Genomic DNA, 27,031 nt, shown 5'->3' with positions numbered 1-27,031 from the left:
AAAGCAGTTGATTGCACCTGCACATCAGCAAATGCTTATGAATGAAGGAACAAGGTGAGGTGAGTTTTCCTGCGCAAACAAAAACCAGAAGACTTTGTGGTCCCCAGGGTAGCAGAGCCTAACCCTACCCAATAGAAAATGTGTTTTGTGAGTCAAGATTCAGTTCGCATCTCTGCTCACAAGCCGCTATCCTCGGCTAGTCCTTTCAGACTCACGGCATTGATGTTCGGAACGGCTTATTTTACGAATCCCACAGAGCAACGCCCACGGGGGCCGGCGATCAAACGGAACAGCGCGTCGAAACGAAGCCCTCGCGCATAGCTGCCGTTCCGCCCGAAACTCGACTTCCTCACCGGCTCGCTCCGCGGAGTGAGAGGAACCGAGGAGAGGATGACGCTGAGACCTTGCGTCCAATTTGAGCTTTTTTTTATTCGGCTTCACTCGTGTGAGGAGGGATTACTGCTCGATTTCTTGTGAACCCACCCCACCCATTATCCTTCCAGTGTGAGTTTGCCCACAGCGTTTCGAAGGTGAGGAGGAAGAGGTCTGTAAAATCCTACCCAGTGATTTATTCCACCCCCTGTCCCCCGTCACCCATGTCTCTGTGCTGTGGGGACAGCTACATTACAGAGGCCTTCGCCATGCCCAGTTCCCGCTTGAGTGGTCAAGTCGTCGTTGGGGTCACAGGTCAAGTGACCTTAGGATGCCACATCAACGTTTGCTCTGTCCAGTTTCTAGGCAACAAAACAGTGCAAGGTTAACTGAAGTGAAGACCCCTTTGTAGAATGAATTTCAGCAATCATTATAAGTGATAAAGAAGTCATATTTTCTGGTTTCAAGTGGTTACATTGTACAATAAATATATTGGTTGGTTGGTACAACAACAACAACAACAACAACAACAACAACAACAACAACAACAATATTTGTGCCACGTTTTATGATGTGAAAACAGCAGATCCTCGAATACTTGAAGTAATAATTGAAGACTTAATGTATCTGGTCAGTATTACCAATGTCATGCATTGATGTTTGTATATTATTTATATATTTCCTTTCAAAGCTTTTTAAAAGCTGAATTGAATTTGTTCAGCAAACGGTATTTGTTCAGCATACATATTTGACCTTATGAAGAAGCATAATAGAAGGCTTTTTTTTCTTCTTCTTCTGAACCTCCTCTGAATCTAAAGCTTAATTTGATGACAGGGAAGCAGCTTAGAGACTTTTCAAAGCCGTCAAAGGCGTTCTGAATCAAATTTTCTCACAGCATAAAATTCTCAGATAGACGGGCTTTAGAGCACGCCGTGAAGATTATCTAGCTAATCAGATTACCGTCCTTAAACATTTCCGAAACGGGGAGAATTATCCAAATATATTTACTTTTTTATTTTTTTACACCACAAAAATGTCAGAGAGATTGCGTTTTCCTGTTCTGTGCCCGCTCTCCCCCTTGGATTCGGACGGTTAGAGTCACAGAAAGAAATAAAAACTTTTAGTCATGACAGTTGTCAGTCGAGTGCGGAATCCATAATGGGTAGTATCCATCTCTTATGAGCCATTAGCGCTGGCAGTACTTTAACCGTGTCGGTGTAAATGGTCTCTGTCTGGTCCTCCGGACTCTCTTTCTCCGTTTGCTGGTCGTTCGGCCGAGGCTTTTCCGAGCCGTAGCTATTTCAGCCGGTGGTGCTCCACGGCCCTGTTCCAAACCAACTGGACCGACGGTCGTGCCACCAAGCCTGCCTCCTCCCCCCACCCCGGACTCATCCTGAGGCACCGTCGCAGGTGTAGATGCGAGATGACATTCTGTTTGGCCCTCTGACAGTTCGCGGGTGACTAGGGAACAGGACGGGCCTGTTTAGCGCCCTTTCCCCTGACGGCGAGCTCATTTTAAAGGTCGACGTTGACGGTGGCCTGTGATGTCATTTCAGACAATCTGCCTGCAGCGACGTGTAATTCCCCATTTTAATATTCATGGGCCAGCCTGTAGCGTCGTGGATAAGGTCCATGATTGGGACCTGGAAGGTAGGTGGTTTGATCCCAGTTGTAGCCACGATAAGATCCGCACAGCTGTTGGGCCCTTAAACCCCACATTGCTCCAGGGGGGATTGTCTCCTGCTCAACTGTAAGAAAGATGTGTATTGGCTGTTCACAAGTTTACAAGTTGTAACAATTGAGACAGGGACAGCACACATCAAGCAACATTACTGCATTACTGCTAGTATTAGCTAACTGGCTAGTTTTCAACTGCAGTCCCTGGGTAAGATGGAAAAGCCATTAAACGCTTTCAGTCTCAAGCCCAATGTAGTGGGCTTTGGCTGAGAAAATTGAGGAAGTTGAGAGAATTTAGTATGGTTTTAATAGGGACTCAATAGTATAGCAGTCATTTTGATTGGTTGAAAAGGTATAAGGTTGAGAGTGCTATATGGCACTCTTGGGATTTTTCGGTAGTTAGGCTTGAGTGCCATATGGCACACTTAGGATACGGACACTTGGGATTGAAAGGGTCTACTATGATTTCCTGGTGTGAGTGGCGCTAAGACCATCGTATCAGGTGCTTACTGACTTTCCTGTTTCCTTCTTGCGTTGGAACTTTGCACTCTCCACAGCATTACCGGCTGCTATTTTCTTGCGCTCTTAGCATACTCTTGTCTTCTGCACTCATTGTAATTGGCTGTAACAGCCCTGCGAGTTTCTCTGGAGGAAAGTGTACACTAAATGGATTCATGTACATTTTGTGTGATTTGTGTGCCGTTCTCGGGTACGTGGAACAGCAGTTTAAAGTGGGCGTAGGGGGCGAGGGTGTAGATTCTAAAATGGCCGCCACTGCTCCATCTTGCAGGAAGAAGGTGTTTGAGGACATTCAGAGGCAGCTGAACCCGGAGGACATGATTGGCAGGGTGGTGTTCGACCTGGAGGAGGCCAGGTAATGAAGACGCCCCCCACCCCACCCCCCTCACCCTTTCAACTGCACCACGCATCCACCTTAGTCTCATTTTGGGGTGGTGTGTATGCAGCCCATGTGACATGTAGAGAGATTGTGGATAATGGTATTGTGTTATTAGAATGTTCCTATTACTGTTTATGTGTATGTCTATGTATTGTGACTTCGGGATGACTGTATATGGTTATATCTGCCGTCTGAGTGGTTTTGAGATATTGAGCATTAAAGATACCAAAGGGAATGGGTGCCAAGCAGATACAACCTTTTACATTTTAGCAAAGGCAAAGGCAAATGTAAGGGTTGGAAATGAACATGCCCATGAAGCAAATGCACCATGCTGCTGTGGAATAGCTTCCGCTGGTTGTTTTTCCCAGGAAAAGATGATAATGGCAAATTGGAGCCATTTTGAAGACAGACACTGGACATTTAGCTAAAAGACTATGAAATTCCATAAAAACATGTTCCTAAATGGGCTGATCAAAACTATGCACATAGGCCAAACCCAGGCCCTGGTTTCGGAGTTGAGTTCATTTCTTAACTCTGCAGATATTTGCATAACAGAAACTCACCTAAACCACTGAGCCACCACACTACAGAGTTGAGCATTGGCACCTGGTGGGACGGTGGTTGTGTTTTTGCAGTTATTTTCCTCAAACTCCGTTCCCCTGAGCCCCACCGAGAAGATGGGTTGTCAGAGTAGCATTATTACCCCTTTAAGTGCGCAGCAGTCCTCTGGTGCCTTCAGCTATACATAACCCTCCAGCAAGGCGTAAACCCCTCTAGCTATCGCGGTGATTAGCTCAAAGTGGAAAGTGGGCAACCTTCAACTGACCCCAGAGGAGCCAAAATGTCCATCTTCATATTTCTTCTTCCAGCTTTCTCCCCCTCTCGCTCCCTCTTCTGCTCATCTGAGCAGGAGCACTATTGGTCTGATCTGCCTGGTAAAATTAGGCACTGCGGTGCGGTTTCTCTGTGGACGGCAGATCTTTACAGTTGATCTTCCGCTTTAACCTTGTGAAACAAGCTGGAAAGGGTGAAGAAGTACAGCCCCCGTCTGAGTTAATGATTCCTAACGTACTGGAGAGAGAGCCCAGAGAGGATCTGGACCCCTAAACACGCATGCACGCACACACACACACATAACCCTGTACACACACGCTCATACACACATGCACACACACACTCTCTCTCACACTCACACACACACAACCCTGTACACGCACACATACTCTCACATACATAAGCCTGTACACACACTCTCACACACACACGCACACACAGGCACGCACACACACACATAACCCTGTACATGCACACACACTCACATAACCCTGTACATGCACACACACTCACACACACACATATACCCCGCTCATGCACACACGCACACGCACACATACTCACACACACACACACAACCCTGTACACGCACGCACACACATGCACACACATAACTCTGTACACGCACACGCAGTCGCGCACACAAACACACACACATGCACACTCATAACCCTGTACATGCACACACACACACACACACAACCCTATACACGCGCACACACTCTCACACACATAACCCTGTACACACACTCACACATACACGTACACGCACTCACACACACACACACATAACCCTGTACATGCACACTCTCATACACATATATACCCCGCACATGCACACACACATGCACACACATAACCCTGTACACACACACGCACCCACACACAATCCTGTACACGCAAACACACTCACACACATAACCCTGTACACACACTCTCACACACACACACACACACACACTCTCACACACATATCCCTTTACACACACTCACCCACACACGCGCACACACACACAACCCTGTACACGCGCACACACTCTCACACACATAACCCTGTACACGCACTCACACACACACACACACACCCATGCACACCTACTTATACCCCGCACATGCACACACACACACACACAACCCTGTACACGCACACACACACATACAGTCACACATAACACATAACTTCATACACACGCATGTACATTCGTAACCACACACCACTACCCAGAGTTGCATACATGCACACGCACACGTGCGCGCATACGTGCACACACACAGTGATGCAATTATACTGTCATAAATAACTTGAAGGTCAGTGTTCTCTCTGTGGAGAGTCGGTGGGGGAGGAGCTGTGTGAGTCCCTGCCATTCTAGAGCAGAAATCCTCTTCAGCACGCTTAAGGGAGCTGGTACAAACGTTCTCCCGCACCCTTGAGAAACACATGGCTATCATCTTCTCCATTACTGATTCTGACATAGCAGCGCCCTCACGTACTTTCGGTAGTATTTTACATTCTCGTTTTTTGTGCGTTTTAACACTACCGCCTGGGATGCTGTAAAATAAAGCTTTAATTATGTTTTCCTACATAATCAACAGCAGCAACAGGAATTCAATATATTTTCCACAGAGGTTCCTGCTGTTTACATTTCTCTCTCTCCTTCTCTCTCTCTCTGTCTCACAAGAACACAGACCATATCATTCTGCCATATTATTTAATGCATGATTGCTATTCATTTGCATTTATTACAGCTAAATTGGAGCCTTGTGTTATGGTCAGGGGGGGCCAGATTTGATCTTTATGGCCAGGCACACCAATGTCAAGAAGAAGGATGCCATACCTACACTGAAATATGGTGCTGGATTGATTGCTTGCTGTTAAGGGGGTGTTTAGCATCTACTGGTCCTGGTGCTGTTGTAATGTCATGAAATCCAGCGGGGACCAATACATTTTGGCTAAAAACCTGGTATACCCTTGCTGAAAGCCACAAATGGGTCTTTCAGGAAGATGTCGGTAAGCCTCAACCAGGACGTACTTGCTGATTGATTAAGGTTTCTTAATCTGCAGGGAGATATCAAACCTGCAACACAGTAAAAAGTTCTGTGTTAAATGAACTCCTGCGTATGATCCCTGTTGTACTCATGCAGTCAGTGCATTCGTGGACACCAGAGAGTACACAGTATGTGAGCTGGAAGGGTTCTGCATGAAGGTGGGAAGATCCAAAAACAAGAATAGAAAGACTTGGAAAAATAATAGAAAGCTGTTAGAGATCTGCGAAGAGAGGTGTTACTAAGTACTAACTGACTGGGTGCCAATGCCTTTGCGTGTGCAATGCTCAGCTTAGTTTATTACTTTGAATCTGTAAAGAAATGCAAATCGCTGGCAATAATGCATTGACGTTTGCATGAGGAATTTTAACTTGTGCCATGTAGGGGTCAGGTCAGCTTCCTGTTCACTTGGAGGCTCATTGTAACTTGCATTTGACCAAGAGAGCTCAAACTTTAACATCCTCCTGCATATTTCCTGCTAAGCGAACAGGTCTGCCTCTTCTTTTCAGCTGTCTGCGTTCAAAATGGTGGTGAACATAAAGAGTGACCCGTTCTGTAAAGGCCTTTTATTCAATCCACTTTTCACCTGAAGCTTTGATTAGCAAATTAATGTATTCTTAAATACAGTTTAGCTCATTAATTTAATGATTATTGATGAAGAAACCAAACTAACAGTGTTAGTGTTGTAATTGCTACAGATGCTAAGGACCAATGTTGATTGAATCCAGGCCAACAACGGACGTTGGTTGAATCCAGGCCAAATACAAATACAGGCTCATGATTGAAAAGAGAGTGTGAATAAAAGGCCAAGCAGGCTCGGCCATGTTGGGTTTCTTTCTGGCTCTGGAACCAGATAATTTGTCAGTTTTCTTCTCTCTCATCCCCCTCTCCTCTCCTCCTCTCCTCTCTCCATCCGGCCAGCCCTCAGTGCCAGTCCGAGCAGCCAGACTCCCTGCGCTTCTACTCGAAGTTTGAGTCCGGAAACCTTCGCAAAGCCATTCAAGTCCGCAGGTGTGGCTCGACCGCATTCTGACTGCCTGACGACACTCGCACAGTGTTCACATGATCAGTCCCTTTAAAAAATGGAACACTGGAAACACATTTTAGCCATTTCTTTTCAGTCGACTGAAAAATCTTCAACACATAAGGTTTGTCTGTGTTCTGAGTGGTTTTACAATGTTGAGCTTCAAAGATACCAAAGTGAATGGGCTCCATTCATACTTCATACTTTTAAACTGTATTTTTGTGTAAAAACTCACACATATTTAGTGCCCTATGAACAATGGGCACTAACTTATTTTTGTAAAAAAAATTCAGTCAGAATATTATATTCTTATATCATAATTTGACATTTCAACCTTGTGTAATCCTCCTTGGATTACAGTGTGGGGGTACTGCTGAGGACAAACCCACATATTTTGTTTTGTCACTTGTCTGGTAATCACCTGTGGCTGCACCAACTGTGTGGAGTAACTACTGTGTGCTCTGCAGGGTCTCTTATATACTCTTGTTTACTTTGAGCCCTTGAAGTTTCATTGAGTGTGAAATTATTCAGGCAGTTTGTCATATACACACTGCATTCAAAATGGAGACAAATCTGTGCAGAAAAAAAGGACAAACCGCTCGTATGAGAGAAAGGCATGTGACCGAGGAAAGGTTCAGTAACTGACTGCCTCTCTCATGAATCAGGTCCAAGTGTGTACCGTGCGCCGCAATAGGATTTTCATATCACGTTCTGTCAAAAACTGTGTGATATATTCTGTGGGGTGCTGCCTTTTTTGGCCTGAAAAAAAATATTTATTTCAGTGGGACTTTGGGGAAAAATGAAGAATCGATAAAACGTAAGCCTTGGCAGATGCTTCAGGTTGGACCTTTCAAAATCGGTTATTGGTGTGTGCGATAAGGAATGAGGTGGGGTTAATGGCGTTCACCCTTTCGACCGCATTTGAAAGTCCACGTACAGGGACTCATTATATTCACACAATGCAGGGAACGGTCAGAACAGGAAATGTTCACCCTCCTGTAACCTCCCTCTCCTCCACCTCTCCTCCTCCTCTCTGTCCTCCTCCCGTTCTCAGGTACGAGTACGACCTGGTCCTGAACGCGGACGTGAACTGCTCCCAGCACCTCCAGTGGTTCTACTTCGAGGTCAGCGGCATGCAGAGCGGCGTCCCTTACCGCTTCAACGTGGTCTGCTGCGAGAAGGCCAACAGCCAGTTCAACTACGGTAAGACCAGGAGACTCGGCAGGGACGTTTCAGATCGCCAACGTGAGGTCTAGACGCGGTCGAGCCGACGGAGTTCAGTGTGCAGGTGAAGAGGTCTAAGCGCAATTAAGAGGAGTTAAGTGTGTGGCTGGGCTCGTTCCAATTGCTTGTTTTTCCTCCTTTTCTTTTATTTTCCTTGCTACTTTTCCACACCTTGCTCCACCCATCGGGAGAGGCTAGAAAAAGAGGCGAAGTCGGGGAAGTCACACGGCCCACGGCTCGATCATTTACACGTCCCGCTTTCCGAAAAAATACTTCTGCAACGGATGTGCTCGTTTCCTTGCTCGAAGTCAAGATTGGGAGTTCCGTAATTTCTACTTCTAGCCCATAGAAGGAGCATTTAATGGGTTAGCATCACCCATTTAAAGATGGCGGACCCGATCGATTTCGGGGTCAAGGAAAATTAAGATAAACGATTGGAATGAGCCCAGTGTGTGGGAGAAGCCAGTCTCATAGAGGTTCTCCTGGTGTCAGGGATGCAGCCGGTCCTGTATTCTGTTCGGGAGGCATTGGAGGGGCGTCCTCAGTGGGTCAGAACTGGCACCGAAATCTGCTACTACAGGTGAGAGGACAAACCCGGTCTCGCACCGGAACCTTCCTGCAGGGCGCTCAAGCTTCTCATGTACTCGCATGCTTACAGGCATGTGGCTTCCCTTGAACTCAACGTCCTTTCCTTATTTCCCAGGAACCACTTCTGCCCCAGCAGAGGTCCAAAAGGCCCTGCTTTCTACACTCTGACCTTCACCGTGACTTTCCCTCACAGCGAGGATGTGTGCTACCTGGCCTACCATTACCCCTACACCTACTCTGCCCTCCAGGTATAGTTTAACCTAGCATCATCATGTCTGTGTGTGTGTGTGTGTGTGTGTGTGTGTGTGTGGAGCGTTAGGATTTATGTGTCGAATCGGGCTCTTCTGAGTTTGTGTGTGTGTATACATACTGTACACGGATATTAGCACGTTGTTATGTGTATCTGCGGTTGTGCGTTTACCTGGTCTGACGGCTCTCTCCCCGTCCCAGACCCACCTGCAGATGCTGGAGCAGAAGGTGGACCGTCGCAAGGTCTTCTTCCGGAAGCAGACGCTGTGCCACACCCTGGCGGGGAACCCCTGCCCGCTGCTCACCATCACCGCCCTCCCGGAGTCCCGCAGCTGGGGCCACCTGCAGGAGCTGCGTGAGTGAGCCCCCCGTCACACCTCCACGCTTCACACCTCCCCTCTCTCCCGCCGAGCCGCGTCTTCCCCCGCCAGCGGCTCGCTGGCGCCCGGGAGGAGCCGGCCTCCCTCTCTCGCACCTCCCGTTCACACCTGCCCCCCCGCCAGAGCGGCACGGGGAGAGAGCGTAGGCCTGGCCCGACGCCCGACGCCCGACGCGGAAACTTGCCAGGATTGTGTTGTTCATCCGCCACTTTCATCGAGGATGCATTCTTTCCATACGAGAACGTACCTAATCTCCCACCATTCATTGCGAGATGGGCAAGCTCGCGAATCAAGTTTTTGGTTTCACCATTTCTCCAATATATGTTGCTAGAATAATAATTAGGCGAGAAATATGTATGTATCCTAATCGCAAAATCATCGCTCATTTTAAGTATACAATATAGCCTCTAGCTAAAAACATTTGAGACTCATAGTTAACATTAACCGACCCGCTAGTTAGATTTTTGTGGGTAACGCGCATGAAGCAACCTAAATGCATTAGCTAGCTACAGAACAGCACATGAAAGGGACACTTTGTTCACTTTAATGTTTTAAGTAGGCTACAGATGGTCTACAATTGAAAAAACAAAATTATATCCGAAACCATAGTAAAGCAGCTTTACAAAGGAAGTAGATACACAAGGTAGAGAGTAGAGACAGTCCGGAAAGGCTGCTGCCTGTTTTGTAGCGGTAGCGCATGCACACGTCACAAGCACGCATTGCATCTCAAATGCATAACAGTGTTCTCTGTCCTTGTGATCTAGGAAAGCCGTTCTTGTTATCTTGTGTTCTTGGTGTTGAGAGACATCCGCAGGTCTAGTCACGCACGTCTGAGCCGAAAGCAAGGGTCACTCAATAATACCCAGAGAGGGCCTGTGTGGGTGCTGGCTTTTGTTCCAACCAAGCAGATGCATATCTCATCCTACTGTTCAACCATTTGAGTCTTTGCCATGGACTTTCATTATTAAAATCAGGTGTGGACTGCATCTGCTTGGTTGGAACAAAAAGCCTGTACCCACACTAGCCCTTTTCTGGGTAAGACTGAGTCTCACTGGCCTTGAGTATCAGTGGGAGGGTGATTGTGGGTAAGGGCACTCTGACCTGGCAGTGGCCTCTATCAGGCTATGTATTAATGGGGGGAGCACGCGGGGGCAGAGAGGGGTCAGCTGCCCTTTCACCTCTCCAATGAGAACACTGTATTTCATAAAACATTTTGTTTAATTTACACAGAAACCTTATTCACCTTACTTTATTTACAAACACGCTTTTTGCTCGCAAAGTTATCTTGCTTGAATTACCCAACTACTTCAAACAAATGGCTTCACCCTGTTAAACTGCATGTTTTTACAAACAATCACTTTAACCTTTTCACACTCCATTATTTACACCCAAACAAAACCACGAGTCATCGGTCTGCCGAAGCTGCCCCGGGCGCCACAGCGATGAATAAGACCGTTGACCTCTGACCTCTGGCCGCCCTCTAAGGGCCCGCTCGCCGCGTAGACTCCATCGCTCTTCCTCTCCCTCTCTCCCTCTCGCTCGTTTCCTTTTATCAGCCGGGGAGCTTCGGTTCGCTCCCGTTCCCCTGCAGTGCCGCACTCCCACTGCCAGCATCACCCATTGAAGCATCCTCATGACTCAGGAGGGAGTGGGTGTTTCTGCCCATATCCAGTTTTCTGTGCGCGCTTGTGATATTTTCCAAAACAACCCTTTCACCGAGTACTAGACCTTTTATTATCCCTCGTGGAGATATTTGATAGGTTTTCATGTCACGCTGTGCAAAGAGAGCAATTTCACAAACAATTTCACAAACGTTTAGCGCATAGATTTACATAATCATAAAAGGGCGGAGGGAGAAATAATTTGCTGTCATTTAAAAATAGACTAAAACTATTTGCCTAAAACCTAAATGAAACCAGGAAAATAAATGTAAAACTAAAAATAGATCAAATTTCATCATTACTTAATTCTTATTTTTCTGTTCTGAAATGAGTCCCCAGTGAAAACGTTGTGAAGCCCTGTGTTTGTTGGCTCTCCTCATTCTTTGTGTAGATCTTTTCAAATTTGCCTGAGTAATGATGGCCTTTGTGCAGTGTGTGTGTGTTGTTATTGAGCTCCAGTGCATTCCTCTTTGTGAGAGCTGAGCTGAAACACAAGCAGCACTGTTATGACAGTGGACAGGGTTTGTGCGTCCGTACTGAGCCTTGACCTGCACTCCTGAAGGCTGCCTTTTGGATAATGGTAAACGGTTGACATTTATATATGAACACGTGAATGAAGTATACGCTGTACGCTTCATTCACGCACACACTCACACACCAATGGTGATTGACTGCCAGGCACCAACCGGCTCATCAGGAGAAATTGGGGGTTAGGTGTCTTGCTCAGGGACACTTCGACACACCCGGGGCGGGATCAAACCGGCAACCCTCCGACTGCCAGACGACTGCTCTTACCTCCTGAGCCAATGTCGGAATGCTTGCGGAACAGTTTAAAAACATGTGACTTACATAAATACTCAACGCATGCGCTCCAAGGGGCAACCTGTAGCTAAGGTACATGACTAAGTTACGGTGGCTGAGGTGCATGAATTGGTGGTTCAAGTCCTGGTGTAACCACAATAAGATTTGCACAGATTGTCCCCTGCTTAGTCTAATCAACTGTAAGTTGCTTTGGATAAAAGCATCAGCTAAATAACAAATTATTCTATAAATAATACGATGAAGCCCATCCTTCTGTTAGCATTCTCTTCTCGGCTGCTGCACTTTTGACACATGGTGGCACGTGCAATTTAATCAGTGCCTTAGTTCTTTAAAAAAAAAAGAAAGAAAAAAACTCAATTAGCTGCGATGTGACCACGCCGCCCGTCTTATTCCCATTAAGGTTATTAACGACGCCCGCCAAACGCCTCCCCTCCCCCCCGGGGGAAGTGGCGCTTTTTTGAAAGCTAATGCGTACGCTCAAGCGGTATCGACATTCATTCTGTAAATAAATCCTGAACTTTGCCGCCAAGGCTCATTTCTGGAGATTTAACGGCGATTAACACGGAGGGGCGGCCGCGCCCGCCGTCTCCAGCCTGCTCCGTCACCGCCCGTGCGCCGCGGAACCTTTCCTGAGAGTTCGTACCGCCGTCCTCCTCTCCTTCTCCGTCAACGTCTTCGTGGCCCGATCCAATAAAGGGATCCAATTACGCTGATGTCGTTTGGCTGTCTGCCGCAGATTAAATCAAACCCGAGAGCCGTTAATTGATTAATAGCGCCGCGTAGGTCGTGCGTAATTGTCGGGAGAGTTTGCTCTGATCATTCGGCTGATTTGTGCCCTTTGAGAGAGGGGTACGACATTGCCAGAGGTCCCTTTGGCTTTGAAGTCGGTCCGTCTAAAATTTCCCTCGGGATGAATAAAGTATCTATCTATCTATCTATCTATCTATCTATCTATCTATCTATCTATCTATCGTTAGTTTCCTTTCTAGGCCGATCGCCTGCATATACGGCCCTGTGCTGTGACAACAGCTCGAGTTTAACCAACAAGAATGGAGGGGGGGCGGAAGCAGAAACCGAAAACAAACAGAAAAACAGAGTCCCGCAGGCTTTAATCAGGACCCCGCTCACGTGTTGCCGCGCGGTCCTCCGCTGCGGAGGTGCTTTCGGCTAAAGCGGCTCCGTGTAAAAAGGTTGCGATTTCTCGTCGAGCGAACAGACGGCCTTCAGGATTTGACGATGGGAAGCGTGGGTCTGCAGTAGCCTGTGTCCCTCGAGCATCAACCGGCGCTGGATACACTCCGAAAGGGGAGGGTGGGGGGGGGGGGGGGGTGGAGTGGTGATGTGGGCGGCTTGTATTTGTGGAATCATCTCCTGATTAGGACTCCCAAGTGTCGGTCCTTTCTGCCAAATTACAGTTTATGCGGAATCTATTTAGGTAGGAGTGCGTGCAGACCTGAACAGATTAATCGGCTTCCGAACGTCAGCTGTTAGGTTTTCTTCAGCGCTGCTTCTACAATCATGCACAACATTGTTAAGAGGTGCCGGTTATGGAAATCTGTGGTGAATTGCACTATTGGAAAAGCTGGTCTTTATTTATACAAACAGACCTGAAATGCTTTGTCTAGTAAGGTTTATCAAAGTCCATTTCAAAATCTGCTGGAAATCTGTCAGAAGAAGTCAGTTAAAATGTATGTGTTGGGTTTATTTGTTGCAAAATGGATATAGCTATATGTCTCTGTGTGATGGTGCAAGGCAAATGGAATGCTTCCATATCTGTTCCCCAGTACTTTGGATGTTTATATTTAATGAGTTGTTACTGGAAATTCAGCGCCAGTATGTTTTCATTTATTTTGGCTTAAGGAATGCCAACAACACAACCCTAGAAACACAGCTATTCTTAATAGTTAACTGTCAACAAACACACTGTGATCCTCTGAATGTAATCCAAGCACGTTTTACCACATTGCTTTTCAATCTACAGGAAACCCGCTTGCAGGAGGTATACATTAACTCACAAAACAGGACGTTGGGGCGCAAAGCTGAAAGTACGTTTAAACAGTGTGTCCTTGGGGTCTGGATTTAATGATGTGATATAAATGGATCACATTAAGTTGTCAGCACCAGCAGATTTCTGCAGTGGGGCCTACAGACACCCCATTTTGCTGCAATTTCTGTTGAGCAAATTAAATTCTTAAGAAAATGCCAGGAACATCTATTTTGTGATGTTTTTATCACAATCGCAGTCTGCTGGTGATATTTGATATTGGCCCCTGTCTGGCACTAAGAGATCTTATATTACATATGTAATACTGAGGCGATACTGAGCACTTTATTAGGAACACCTCTACACCTGCTTATTCATGCAAATATCTGATCAGCCTATCATGTGGCAACAGTGCAATGCAGAAAAACATGCCAATACGTGTCAAGAGCTTCAGTTAATGTTCACGTCAATTATCAGAATAGGGAGATATATGCTCCAACTGACCCAGACAGGGTGATTTGAGTATCTCAGAAACTGCTGATCTCCTGGGATTTTCACGCACAACAGTCTCTAGAGTTTGCAGAGAATGGCGCCAAAAACAAAAAAACATCATGTCAGCAGCAGTTCTGCAGCAAGAAATGCCTTGTTAATGACAGAGGTCCAAGGAGAAGGACCAGACTGGTCAAAGCTGACAGGAAGGTGACAGTAACACAAATAACCACACATTACAACAGTGGTATGCAGAAGAGCATCTCTGAACGCCTCAAACCTCTAAGCGGATAGGCTACAGCAGCTGCAGAATTAATAAGTCTAAAAGATGAGTCTAATAAATACCTAATAAAGTGCTTACTGAGTGTATATTCTTGCATTTATTGAGTAATTCCCTAAAGTTCAACCAATAAGAAATTAAGGGAAAGCTTGTTATGATTCATGACAACGCAAGAGCCAGAGAAACATTTTCCCCCTTGTTCTACAAGAATCAGAATTCAGTTTCCTTCTCTGTGATTACACAACCGCTGCAAACCTTCTTGCACCATTTCTCGGCTTCAACAAGCTTCCACTTTATTTTTCCATTTTAATCGGGGAAGGGCTTATTTCCATGCCGACCTTTTCTTCCTCGCCTGCGACCGCCCCGCGACGTTCACCCCTCGTTGATGAGGCAGCCGACCCCAGACGCTTTGCTGCCCGGAAGAGATGGCGGCTCAGGAAACGCACGATAGAGTGGTTTCTTCAGATTCATTACATTACATTACATTACATTACAGGCATTTAGCAGACGCTCTCATCCAGAACGACGTACAGCAAAGTACAAAGCGCATACCCATAACCAGGGACAAGTGCGCTGAAAAACCCTTGGGGGAAGTACAGTTCCAAGTGCTAGGAATGACCATGAACATAATAACTTGGGCCCTGGCTTGGGATACATGCAGATTTCCTCACCAAACAAAGCGCTTCCCCCCCCCTCCCTTCCAGGCTCGGACGTAAGTAGGCTGCACGCTTGGGGTGCAGTCTCGCTGAAAATAATTCAAATTACTGAGCCGCTGAATTCATAAAATTCTGGTTTGAGGCTTTGGACATATATCTAATGACTTAGTTTTATCTATGCTGTCTTTGCTCGCATGAAAAGATGAAATAAATAAGGCAAATTTGCCAACATATGGAGTATGCTGAGTGTATTTTTTCCTCAGGTGCACACAAGCCCCAGCGTACCTCCTTATTCCTTCTGTAAGTTTGTTGACTGGGGATCGGCTCCATAATAACAGTGAGAAGCTCCTTATTTCCTGCCAGCATGGCTTGGGCCTCCTCTATCCTGAAAGGGAGGACAGGGCAGTTTAGATATTCACTCTGGCAAAACACTTTTTTTTTTGGCTAAAGTTGTCAATAAAGCATAGGCCTGTGTCACAAATCAGCCTTTGTCCCCCCACCCCCCCACCATTGTCGACAGCTAATATCAAGTGCGGTCAGAGTAAGCTCTTGGGGAAAGTACGCTTCATATCGTGAATGGTGCGCATTGCTGAGATGCCAGCGGCAGCAAGTGCTTCAGTGCATGGGCTAAAGTAGGCGGATGTACAACACCGAGTTTTACACGATCTTCAGAAAGGGAAGGAGAAGACGTCCTTGGCGTGACGCTCCTGTGCCATGCGTGCGTGTCCAACCGGTGCTTTTTAGTGAGCCGCCGCGTGAAAGGGGATTACGTTTGGATAATTGGCGGACCAAGACACGAGCTCGGCGTAATTACAGTGGAACGGTTTTAATTAACAAATTTGAAATGAAAGCCGAGTTTTCGTGATCTTTTTCGCAGGGCAAATTCATGCTGTAATTATAAATGGACATCTCTGATTCGTACTAATTAGACCTCATTTGCATGCGGGAGACGGTATTGGGAGACGGCCCGAAAGGCTGCTTCTGATTGGCTCGGGGGTGTTTGCGCTGACTTTTGTCGCGCCGTTTGATACGTGATCAAAGGGCTGTGCGTTCAGCCGCACCTGTCCCCCTCTGTGGCCTGTGGGCTCAGTTACCATCGGGACCAATTTACTATGAGATATTAATTAAGCATCTAAGCAGTGTCGTGCAGTGTAGCATATACTCAAGAGCACTTTATTAGGTATTTATTAGATATTTATTATTATTCTTCAGACTTCTACTGCTGTAGCGTATCCACTTAGAGTTATGATGCGTTGTGTGTTCAGAGATGCTCTCCTGCATACCACTGTTGTAACGTGTGGTTATTTGGGTTACATTCGCCGTTCTGTCAGCTTTGACCAGTCTGGCCATTCTTCTCTGTCGTCTCTCATGAACAAGGCATTTCTGTCTGCCCACTGGATTTCTTTGTTTGTTTTTTTGCACCATTCTTTGCGAACTCTAAAAACTAGTGTGCGTTAATGCAGTTAATGTTAATCCCAGGAGATCAGCCGTGAGATACTCAAACCACCCTGTCTGCCACCAACAATCATTCCACGGTCTAAGTCACTTTGATCACATTTTTTCCCCATTCTGAAGGTTGATCTGAACATTAACTGAAGCTCCTTTTTCTTGGCACTGTACTTGGCAATTGTAGATTTGTTATCTATTCGCTTGCGGTTAAAGTGCAGGTTTTCAGCTTTTATTAAAGAGTTAAAGAGAGTACTGGTGACTAGGCTGAGGAAGAACTCCTCGTGATGAAGAACCTCCAAAACTGATGGATCAAAAACACTTTTCGGGCAACAGGCGTGGGTGTGTCAGTGACTACTCTCTGCCGAAGAGTCCACAAACAGATCTACAGTCAAGAGCTGCCTCTGGGATGCTGGCCTTGCAGACCTTATTAGCCTTATACCATCCCGTCTTTGTGTTCTTTTTATTTGAACCTTTTCTGCTTGTTTGCCAGTTTCAGAAGTGGCTTTTTCATTGAAACTCTGCCTTGAAGGCCAGCTTCCTGGAGTCTCTTCACTGTGGATGAATCTGATGTGTGGTGTGTACTGTTCAATGAAGCTGCCTGCTGAGGACCAATGAGGCATCTGTTTCAGAAACTAGAGACTCTGATGTACTTATCGTTGTGTGCGTTTGGGCCTTCCACTTCTCTTTCTGTCCTGGTTAGATCCTTCTTTCAAGACCGTTGTGCACGCCTTGCAGGAGTTGATCAGCTTCTTGGCATTATGCAGAGAATCTCTTAAAACAATTGACTGACAAGTTTCCTGAGAAAGCATTTTCTTTTTGGCCATTTTTTTAAACCAAAATTAAACTTTTGAAAATGCCAGTGTACGAATGTCTGACAACTGAGTATATATATATATATATTTAAGCTTTATTAAATGGCACAATTCTTCTCTGCATTAGAAAATGAGCATGATTACTTCAGGATGATGTAGCCGTGTTCTTTTGGTACAGTGCACTGGAGTAATGGCTGCCTTTGCGATCATATAGATGGAATACAATGAAGTATTTCAAACAGTTATTTCAAATGGTAATAGCAACTTACAATGTTATCACTGTCTTGACTGTATTTAAAAAAAATCAATTTAATACTACCTTGGTGAATAAGGCTTGAACATTTCTCAGTCATTTTGAACAGTAATGTTAGTGTATGTGTGTGTGTATATGTATATATATATATATATATATATATATATATATATACATATATATATATATATATATATATATATATATATATATATATATTCGATTGAACAGAAAATTCTCTGTAATTCTGGCAGACCGTTCTGGATTTTAGTGGCCTTTTTTATGTGGCTTTGCCCGTTCCATGGATGAAGTGACGAGTAGCAGTGATACAGCAATCACAATTTCAAAGCTAAAAATATGTTTTTCTGGTGGGAGAGTGGGTAATTCTGCACTGCCCCCTGCTGGCCGGTAAATGTCACGTCCCGTGGCTGCCCAGTGGGGCATGAAGTGTTCTCGTTTTCGGGACGTGCGTCAAAGACGGCTTCGTTCAGCGGACCACGGGAGGCCGGATTTAATATTCACCTCGCTCACAGCTCGAAACCTCCGCCGCGTTCTCTCCCCGACTCCTCTCATGACATTATCGTAGAGGCGCGGCACTCCCTCAACCTTCTTAGACTTTCTGGCTGAAATGCCGCAATTATGTTCCATTTCAATATCAGCTTTCTTTCCGGGAAAAAAACAAAGCAGAAAATGGAAAAATTGCTCGAAGCGATAGATTTGCCGTCAAACCGCTTTCCGCCCTGGCAGTCACCCGCGACCGTAAGCCTTGGAAGTGAGTCAGGACGGGTGTGACTGTGTGTGAGGGGGGAGGGGGGAGGGGGGAGGGGGGGGGGGGGGACCCAAACGCTTCTTTAAAAGCAGCGGATGCGCAGGCACGTTCTCAGGACCCGTCTAGCGCTCCTAAATTGCTGCCGGCGCGGAAAGGACAGAGCTGAAATGTCACCGCTAAATGAATGTGATGTTCCCCCGTCCTCCGCTGACCTCCCCGTTAATTAATTAAAGCTGATAAACATGCGCTATCCTCCTTCTCTCTGTCTGGCGCCCGGACTTGGTTTGGGAGAGGGGAGCGAGGGGAGATGGAGATGGAGAGGACATGAACGGAATGCGGTCGGAGACGGCGGTGTCCTTTTAGGCCACTGGTGGGGGAGGCGGCGTGGCATAACTGTGAGGGAAGGGGGTCTGCGCCTCCAAGGCCGTAGGCTCGAATCCCGCCCTCCGTAAAAGTACCTATTCTGAACCTCTTCAGTCCAAATCTAGCTGTGTAACTGAATTGTTCTGAATAATCCCCTAAAACTGGGAGAAATAAATAAATAAACTAGGTTGTAATTCCTACATGGTTCGCCCAAAACGGATGTAAAAAGTGCACATAGTGATAGTTTTATTTCAACTGTTTGTTTGCTGGAGAGCAACGCGAAAGCAACAAAAGATTTGTCACTGTCTAAATACTTACGGACTGCGCTGTGTGTAAAAAGAATGTTATGTCTGCCGGTTGCTCTGGACAAGAGCCTATGCTAAATGGAAAAATATGTCCTTCCAGTTTTACCTCCGGTTGTCTTCCTCCCAGTTCCCAACCACGCGTGTCCCCCGTGGGACACGTCACCCACGTCACCCACGTCACCCACTCCGCCAAATCGCTTTCTCAGCGCAGTTCACCGCGCTGCCGTCGTGCCACTTCACACAGAGCCGGGGCAAACAGACCGCAGTTTCCTCAGCAGCCTGAAGAAGCGCTCTTTTCCCAGCGCCTGGCCTGGCCTGCGGAGCCCCCCCTCCCCCCGACCGTGATGTCACGGGCAAACGTGCGGCGGCACTGGGATGCCGGGACGCGGGGCCCGTCACCGTTCTGCGAATATCCAACCCGGGGGCCCGCGGTATTGACGGCTTGTAAAATCCTTATTTTAATTGAATCCGTTATGCATTTATTTATTAGGATAACTCTCAGCGCGAGGCCGTCACCGCACTGTTAGACGCATATGGCTGCTGTCACCGGCAGCATCAGGAACAGCAGCTCCGCTGAGGAGTATCCGAAGGGGCCACGTCAGTCATCGTTGCACAGAGCAGAGGGAGCCGGCGCCAAGATAAAAAAGCGTACAGCGTAACTATTTTTTTTTGGTACCGCGGTGCTTTTAAAAAGATCATAAAAGCATGATAATCTCGCACGAGGGCGCCTCACGTAAGGTAACGACAGCGCATGTACGGGGCGCGTCGAGATTTATCGACCGGCTCATTAAGACTGGCAGGAGCCCCCCCCCCACCTTCCGGAGAGTTCCGCGAGATGCAATGTCAACTCATTACCCGCCGCGGGAATGAAGGCAGTCTGCGGAAACCCCGACCCCCCCCACGCACCGCCACACACACACACCGCCACCCCTCTCCCGCTCTCCCGCGCGTTCTCCACAATGTAATCTGGGTCGAAGCCGTGCCGCTTAATGGCACATAATAGGCGAGGGTGAAATTGATATCAGCGCGGTGATCCCGCGGTTTGGGGAGCTCAATTATCGGCGGTTGAGCTTCCTGGGCGGGGGGCGCTACCAACCTTCCCTCGAGCGATTCATCTATATCCGTCCATATCCGTCTGCAAAAAATATTCTGTTACAATAGCACAGGTAACGCACCTTAATCTGCTACAATAGCGCGGGTAAGGCACCTTATTCTCTCTGTGTTAATATAGCATAAGGAACGCACTTTAATCCGTTAAAATAGCACAGGTAACACACCTTAATCTGTTACAATTGCACTGGTAACTCACCTTAATCTCTGTATTAAAATAGCACTGGTAATCCACATTATTGTCTCAGTTAATATAGGATTGGTAACACACCTAATTTTCTCTGTTAATATAGGATAGGTAACACCTTATTGTCTCTGTGTTAAAATAGCACAGGTGAAACACTGTATCTCTCTGTGTTATTCTGAGAGAGGTGCCTTATTATCTCCATGTTAGTATATCAGCGCACAGCTCCCCAGCGGCAGCGTGGGAACAGCAGGCATGCTGGAGATCTCCGCTGACCTCATTCACTCAACGCTTTCAGAGGAAACCCACGTCATTCTCCATCACTCACTCCCCACACACGTCTCCCCGGCGCCCGCACCCCCACGCACGTTTCCCTAGCGCGACCTCACACTCTGACTCCAAGCAGCCGCGCCGCGCCTTCGGAGCCAGCCGCGCTGAAGACCGCCCCGTCACGGTCCTGTAAGAGAGCGGGTCTTACTCTGCGCAGGGCCCCGGCTTGCCTTACGAGTTACAGCCCCGCCGGCTGTTCGACACTCCATGTTTTATTCATATCCTCGTAACGCCGGAAGCCGCCCCGGATTGGCTGTAACGCCCGCGACAAAAGAGACGATAACGACAACAACGGCAAACTGTAATCATCCCCCGTCATCGGCATAATCATTCTCGTCACAGTGCTAATAATCACGTAGATATTGAGGAGTGTGAATGTGTAAATGAGCGAAATACGTGGGTGAACGCGAGGAATAATGTTGACGCTGGATATTTTTATATTGTAAATATTCATATCCTTCCCGTTGCGTGGTTTATTGTTGACCCGGCCCTCGCTGTGTTCTGTGTGGAAAGCGGACGTGAAACCCAAAGTTCTTCTTAGGTTACTGCTGCCTCTGTGAGCCGCTGTCATGTGAAGAACGTCACTTCATTTTTGAATCTGTGCTTTTCTCATGCATAACGGTCTAACCTTCGTTCTGTTATAGAACACTGCACCGATGCACCGAGTCAACTGTCTCTGACAGCAGAGTGCCTATCTGAGCAGATACAGGCACATACACACACACACACACACACACACACACACACACTGCACCGATGCACCAAGTCAACTGTCTCTGACAGCAGAGTGCCTATCTGAGCAGATACAGGCACATACACACACACACACACACTGCACCGATGCACCAAGTCAACTGTCTCTGACAGCAGAGTGCCTATCTGAGCAGGCAGTCACACACACACACCCACACACACACACACACACACGCACACTGCACCGATGCACCAAGTCAACTGTCTCTGACAGCAGAGTGCCTATCTGAGCAGGCAGTCAAACACACACACACACACACCCGCACATACACACACACACACATACATAAACATACACGTGCACGCATGCACACACACACACACACACACTGCAGCTATTGCAATGTAACTGCACTTGTCTCTGACAATACAAGTTGCATTCTGACAGCATACAGTGACACCCTTGAGACCAAATGCAGTTCATTTAACATGCAATGCTCACACTGTGGCATCTGGGCTAGCCATTTCCAGGATTTTACAAGTACCGTACTTCCGAACTAGTTGATTACAAATTATTGGCAGGCGAACAAGGCACTGCACTGGGAGTTCTGGGACAGAGGGGAAAAAATAGGCCTAAATATTGCACAGACTGCGAAATGGTACTTGCCTTTTCCGCCCAACTCTTGGTGCAGAAAGATGCATCTCTCCCTATGGAGACGTTTACACCGAGCTTTGCCAAAGAACGTCAGAGGAGACCGGTAAACAACTGACCGTGATAAAATTTAATCAAAAGTTTACACCTTGCACTTCTATTTTATTTGAGTTCTACTTTTTTTTGTTCATTTTTTATAAGCAGACATTACTGCAATTTCATTGTTATAATTAGTTTTGTTTACAAACTTTTGTGAAGGTAATATAATTGCATTTTTTAAAGTCACTTCTCAAGTTCAAGTATTTGCCAAGCACATTCACATGAACATCCAATGTTCTTTTCATAAGATACATTTATAAACAATCAAGAGTAAAACAAAAACACATAAAGTATACCTAGAAAACACACTATGTTCTCATTGCTTGGAAAGAAGCCATTCCCTTACCCCAGTGTAAAATGGCTGCTGTTATATGCACTGAAAGCAGTGTACGACAGTGCGTGGACACTGCTGTCAGTCATCGTCTGTGCTTAATCGGTGGCAATTGATATGAATTACAGGGGAGGGGCAATGTGCTAATTGACTGACAAAAAGGCTCTATCGATCACTTACTGAGGGATGACGGAATCACAGGTGAGAACCTTCCCTAGACAAAATGGTGTACCTAGTTATGACTCTCGGCTTGATTAGGCTCTATACTCTATAAAATCGAAAAATCGCTACTGTTGTTGATATTTGTCGTCATCCATCCAGGAAGCCGTTAGTTCATTAAACAGTAATAAGCGGCAACGATATGTGATAGCAGTAGCTTGTCTGCGATTTTAAAAGGCTAAATTGTGTACTCGCTTTGTGAAGCCATTATTACTGGGTTTATCCCAATACGTCAAGAAACTAACCGGGTTAACTCAGTTAGCCATGTAGCATTCATGTACAGGACTGTCTCTGGCTGAATATTTTACTGGAAGCAAAAAGCAATTCATGAAAATGCAACGGACGGACTCCAAATGCAAATATTTTGGTAGATTAATACATTATGAGCCGGTTTCACCGATCACCGATTAAGTTTAGGACTGGGCCGCATTCATCTCCATTTGAAATGTAATTTAGTCTAGGACTAGGCTTGAGCAGTGTCTGTGGAACTGGCCCTGTGTCTATAAAGGACACAAGTTGACCTTGTCCTACCCACTTTCAGTATAATCAAATGAAATGAATGAAAACCAATGAACAAAATGAATTGGGTCCTTATTTTTTCATTAGATTACCAGGACACAGAAAGTCATCTAGAAGTAGCGACAGTATTTTCCCCGTAATTTTATGTCTTCCTACACCACGTAGAGCAGAGCAGAAAGCGGCAATGTAGAGAAGTGTACAACACAAACCCAGCTTTTATTATGAAAAGGTAGGTATTTTTAAAGTGTTTTGACCGAAGAATCAGAAACGGGAGTGCCAGTCACTTGATGTAAGCTGAGCTTCATTGACGGGAGACTATTACTTCCAATCGCCATAACTCAGTGAAGCCAACAAAGTAGACTTTGAGATACGGCGGCAAACTAATCTTGAAGGTTTGACTGAATTGCGTTTGCCCTTAAACAGTCTGGTGCGTTTGATTGAATCCAGTCCACTTGTCACAAAGACCTTTTTCAGGAAATGGGAAAATTAAGTAACACTTAAAATGCAGTTCTGGCCAGTGGAGGCTGATGCAATCTCTTCTCATCTCTTATTTTATCCTTTGGAAACTTTTCCTCGTTTGTACTCGTGTTCTCCCTTTGCTGAATATCACTCAATCAATACTAATATAAGCAGGACTACACACAAATCAGTGATTCTCCATTTTAGTCACAATTTATTTCTCGCTGTGCTACGCTTGCTACACTACAAATGACTTTACATCAATACATTATGTGTTCCCTTAAATGAAATTCAACAGCTTTCTTGCTTGTACATTTATTTGAAAAAAGAATAGATACTGAAGAATTATTTTTTATTTTTTTATTTTTTTGCAATATAAATGTAGTGCATGCCAGGGAACTTGATTCATCTTCTAATACATCTTACAATCAAAAGTGTGAAGTAACTCGATAAAGACTCTTCCATTAAAGGTATTTTTGTTAGTTTTGCCTCAAGCCCTGGCTGAAAGTGACAGTGTGTTTTTCTACCTCTACTCAAGCCAGCTACTCATGACCTTTAAAAGAGTGCAAATACATTACGTGGTCTAAACAAGATGAAAACATGGCTAACATAGCCCCTATGGACGAGGGGAATGTTGCTTGTGTGGTTCCGGTCACTGAGTTCGGTCATTCCAATCGCTTATTTTTCTCTTTTTTTTTTCTATTCCTTGCTCCTTTTCTTGCTCCTAGCCACGCCCTCAGGGGAGGTGAGAAAAAAAAGAAAAATCTTTGGGTACATTATTACATTATGGGCCAGTTTCACAAACACAGATTAATCTTAGTACTGGACTGCATTCAGTTTTTTATGGAGAATCTCCATTCAAAATTAAATTTAGTCTTAGTCTGTGTCTGTGGAACTGGCCCTATATCTATAAAGGACACAAGCAGAGTTTATCTTACCTACCCATTTTTAGTGTAATCAAATGAAATGATTGAAAACCAGTGAACAAAATGAATTGGGTCCTTAATTTTTAATGAGGAGAGGTGGATCCACAGGTCGATCAATTATGTCACACTTCCCAGAAAAAAAAAAAAAACTTCCCAGATTACGCATTTATGGGGTTGGAATTGCCTTATAAATGGCGGACCTCGATTTCCGGGTCAGGAACAAGGAAAAAAAAGAAGTCATTGGAATGACCCCCGACTTCGCTCCTCTAGATTAACGGCTCCGCACGAGCTCTTGTTTCCGGTTCCAGCCCATGAACTGCGTCTCCTCTCCCCTCCAGGTCAGCGGCCCTACGTGGTTCTGACGGGCAGGGTGCACCCAGGGGAGAGCAATGCCAGCTGGGTAATGAAGGGCTCCCTGGAGTTCCTGTGCAGCAGCGACCCTGTGGCGGAGAGTCTGAGAGAGGCCTACATCTTCAAGGTCATCCCTATGCTCAACCCCGACGGGGTCATCAACGGCACGTGAGTCCCGCCCCTCCGTCCCGGAGCGCCCCCCCACCCTCTGTGACCGCACGCCCGCCCCTCTGCCCCACAGCCCCGCCCTTCAACCACACCCACAGCCCCACCCCACCCCGCTCACTCGCTCTCAAAATATTGGGCTGTCCACACACTTGGAACTGAAAATCTTCTGTCTCACGCTCTCCCTTTCGTTCTCCCTCTTGCTCTCTCTCTCTCGCTCTCCCTTTCGTTCTCCCTTTCACTCTCTCTCTCTCTCTCTCTCACTCTCGCTCTCTTTCCACACTGAGCTCTTCTCCACCGCTTCCCTGTTGCTCGGGTTAGCGCTCTGGTTAAGTGTGCTACAGGAAGTCAACGCTGTTTTTATGCGCCTGTTGAAAGCTCCTGACTGTGGAGTGACAATACAGTCAGTTCCTTCGCCACTAGCACAGTGTAGAGCCCAACCCCTGACCCCCTCACCCCCCGAAATGCTTTCGCACGTGAGTCATGGCTCAGCGACTCCCTCGGCTCGATGTATTCCCAGTGAAAAGGTGATCGATAGTGGTGCCTCACCCCCCCCCCTCCCGCTTCAGTGATCAGATTTTACTTCTGCAACCCCCTGGAGGGAGGTGGGATATGGAGGAACACTGCGAGCTGGCTTAAAACCTGCCGGCTTTTTCATTATTCCGAGCCAAGCGTCCTGGGAGCTCGGGAGAGAGAGAAAATGATTCTTTTAGATTGGCTAACTGTATTACATCCTGCGCTGTTTGTTTGGAACTGAGGGACACGCGCTTGTCAATAACCGCAAGTTCCCAGGGATTCCTGTAGGACAGGGTCATTTGTTTTCCACTGCCTTATGCCCGCTGGCAATAAGAGGCAGCGCTGACCGGTCAGTGAGGGCAGTACTGACTGGTCAGTTAGTGGAAATATTGACAGGTCTGTCCGTGGCAATATTGACTGGTCAGTTGGTGGCAATATTGACTGGTCAGTTAGTGGCAATATTGACTGGTCAGTTGGTGGCAATGTTGACTGGTCAGTTAGTGGAAATGTTGACTGGTCAGTTAGTGGCAATATTGACTGGTCAGTTAGAGGTTTGGCAGGTGATGTTGTTGCGGCCATGGGAGTTTTAATGGCCAGGCTTAGTGCTGCGTTGGATACCCTCGACAGCAGGTAAAATGGCAAGCCAAGACGGGGCCTGTTCTCATCATTAAATTCTGAATAGCTTTCATAAGCACCCCCCTGTAGCTATCCAGCTCATCTTTACCACAAGCTCGTTTGCGATAATTAAGAAGCGGGTTAAGATTTGGGCTGAAAGGAGTTCACTCTTATTGCCTTCAGAGCAATTCGGGGAGCAGGTTGCTTCCCGCTTCCTGTCTCTTCCCAGGGCGGACACATAACCACGGTAACCGGAGCTTTAAACCAATGCCGTTTAGAGGAAGTGCTTCTGAGGCGACAGCGCTCAGTTCACCGGCGGTTGAATTGGCTAAGGCGCCCCCTACCCCCGCTGCAGGCCTCCCCGTTTTAAGGTACAGGTGGCCGCGAAATTGGTGTAAACACCCAGATTCATTTATATGGAAATGCAGCTTAAGTTTGCCTAACCTTGGATAAAATCTTCCTGGGTTTGATATCGGAGGAGGTAGAGGCCGCCACAGCATTTTCTGACTTTCGGATGAAAGAAAGCCAAACGACGCTCTCTGGTTTCAGAGGAGTCTCCCGAGCGTTTATCGTACTCTCAGATGCGGCGAGCTGGTAAAAAGGGATGGATGGAAGCTTCCCTTGTTTTCCGGTATTCCGGCTTGTAATGTTTTTGTTTTTCCCCGTGAATTTCTGTTAAATCCGTTGTGACGTTCGGGCCTGTGATAATTACGGCTTCCTCTCTCGTAGA

The 27,031-nt window shown here is 46.5% G+C and overlaps 1 protein-coding gene across 4 annotated transcripts in view; it reads left to right on the top strand.

Moving 5' to 3' along the window:
* The window catches only part of LOC133111399 (cytosolic carboxypeptidase 4), a 157,954-nt gene that overhangs the window by 60,015 nt on the left and 70,908 nt on the right, over positions 1-27,031 (top strand). For all 4 annotated transcript variants that reach the window (XR_009704991.1, XM_061221729.1, XM_061221728.1 and 1 more), the window contains 7 exons: positions 2,840-2,923; positions 6,746-6,835; positions 7,903-8,051; positions 8,565-8,652; positions 8,776-8,908; positions 9,111-9,264; positions 24,993-25,173. Coding sequence is in view for 3 of the 4 variants with exons in the window: in XM_061221729.1 (XP_061077713.1) it covers positions 2,840-2,923; positions 6,746-6,835; positions 7,903-8,051; positions 8,565-8,652; positions 8,776-8,908; positions 9,111-9,264; positions 24,993-25,173 (879 nt within the window). In the remaining variant the exon portion in view is untranslated. The remainder of the gene's footprint in view (positions 1-2,839; positions 2,924-6,745; positions 6,836-7,902; positions 8,052-8,564; positions 8,653-8,775; positions 8,909-9,110; positions 9,265-24,992; positions 25,174-27,031) is intronic.

The sequence above is a fragment of the Conger conger genome, chromosome 15, assembly GCF_963514075.1.
Source record: "Conger conger chromosome 15, fConCon1.1, whole genome shotgun sequence".
NCBI classification, from domain to species: Eukaryota; Metazoa; Chordata; class Actinopteri; order Anguilliformes; family Congridae; genus Conger; species Conger conger.
This window is presented reverse-complemented; position numbering and strand designations above follow the sequence as displayed.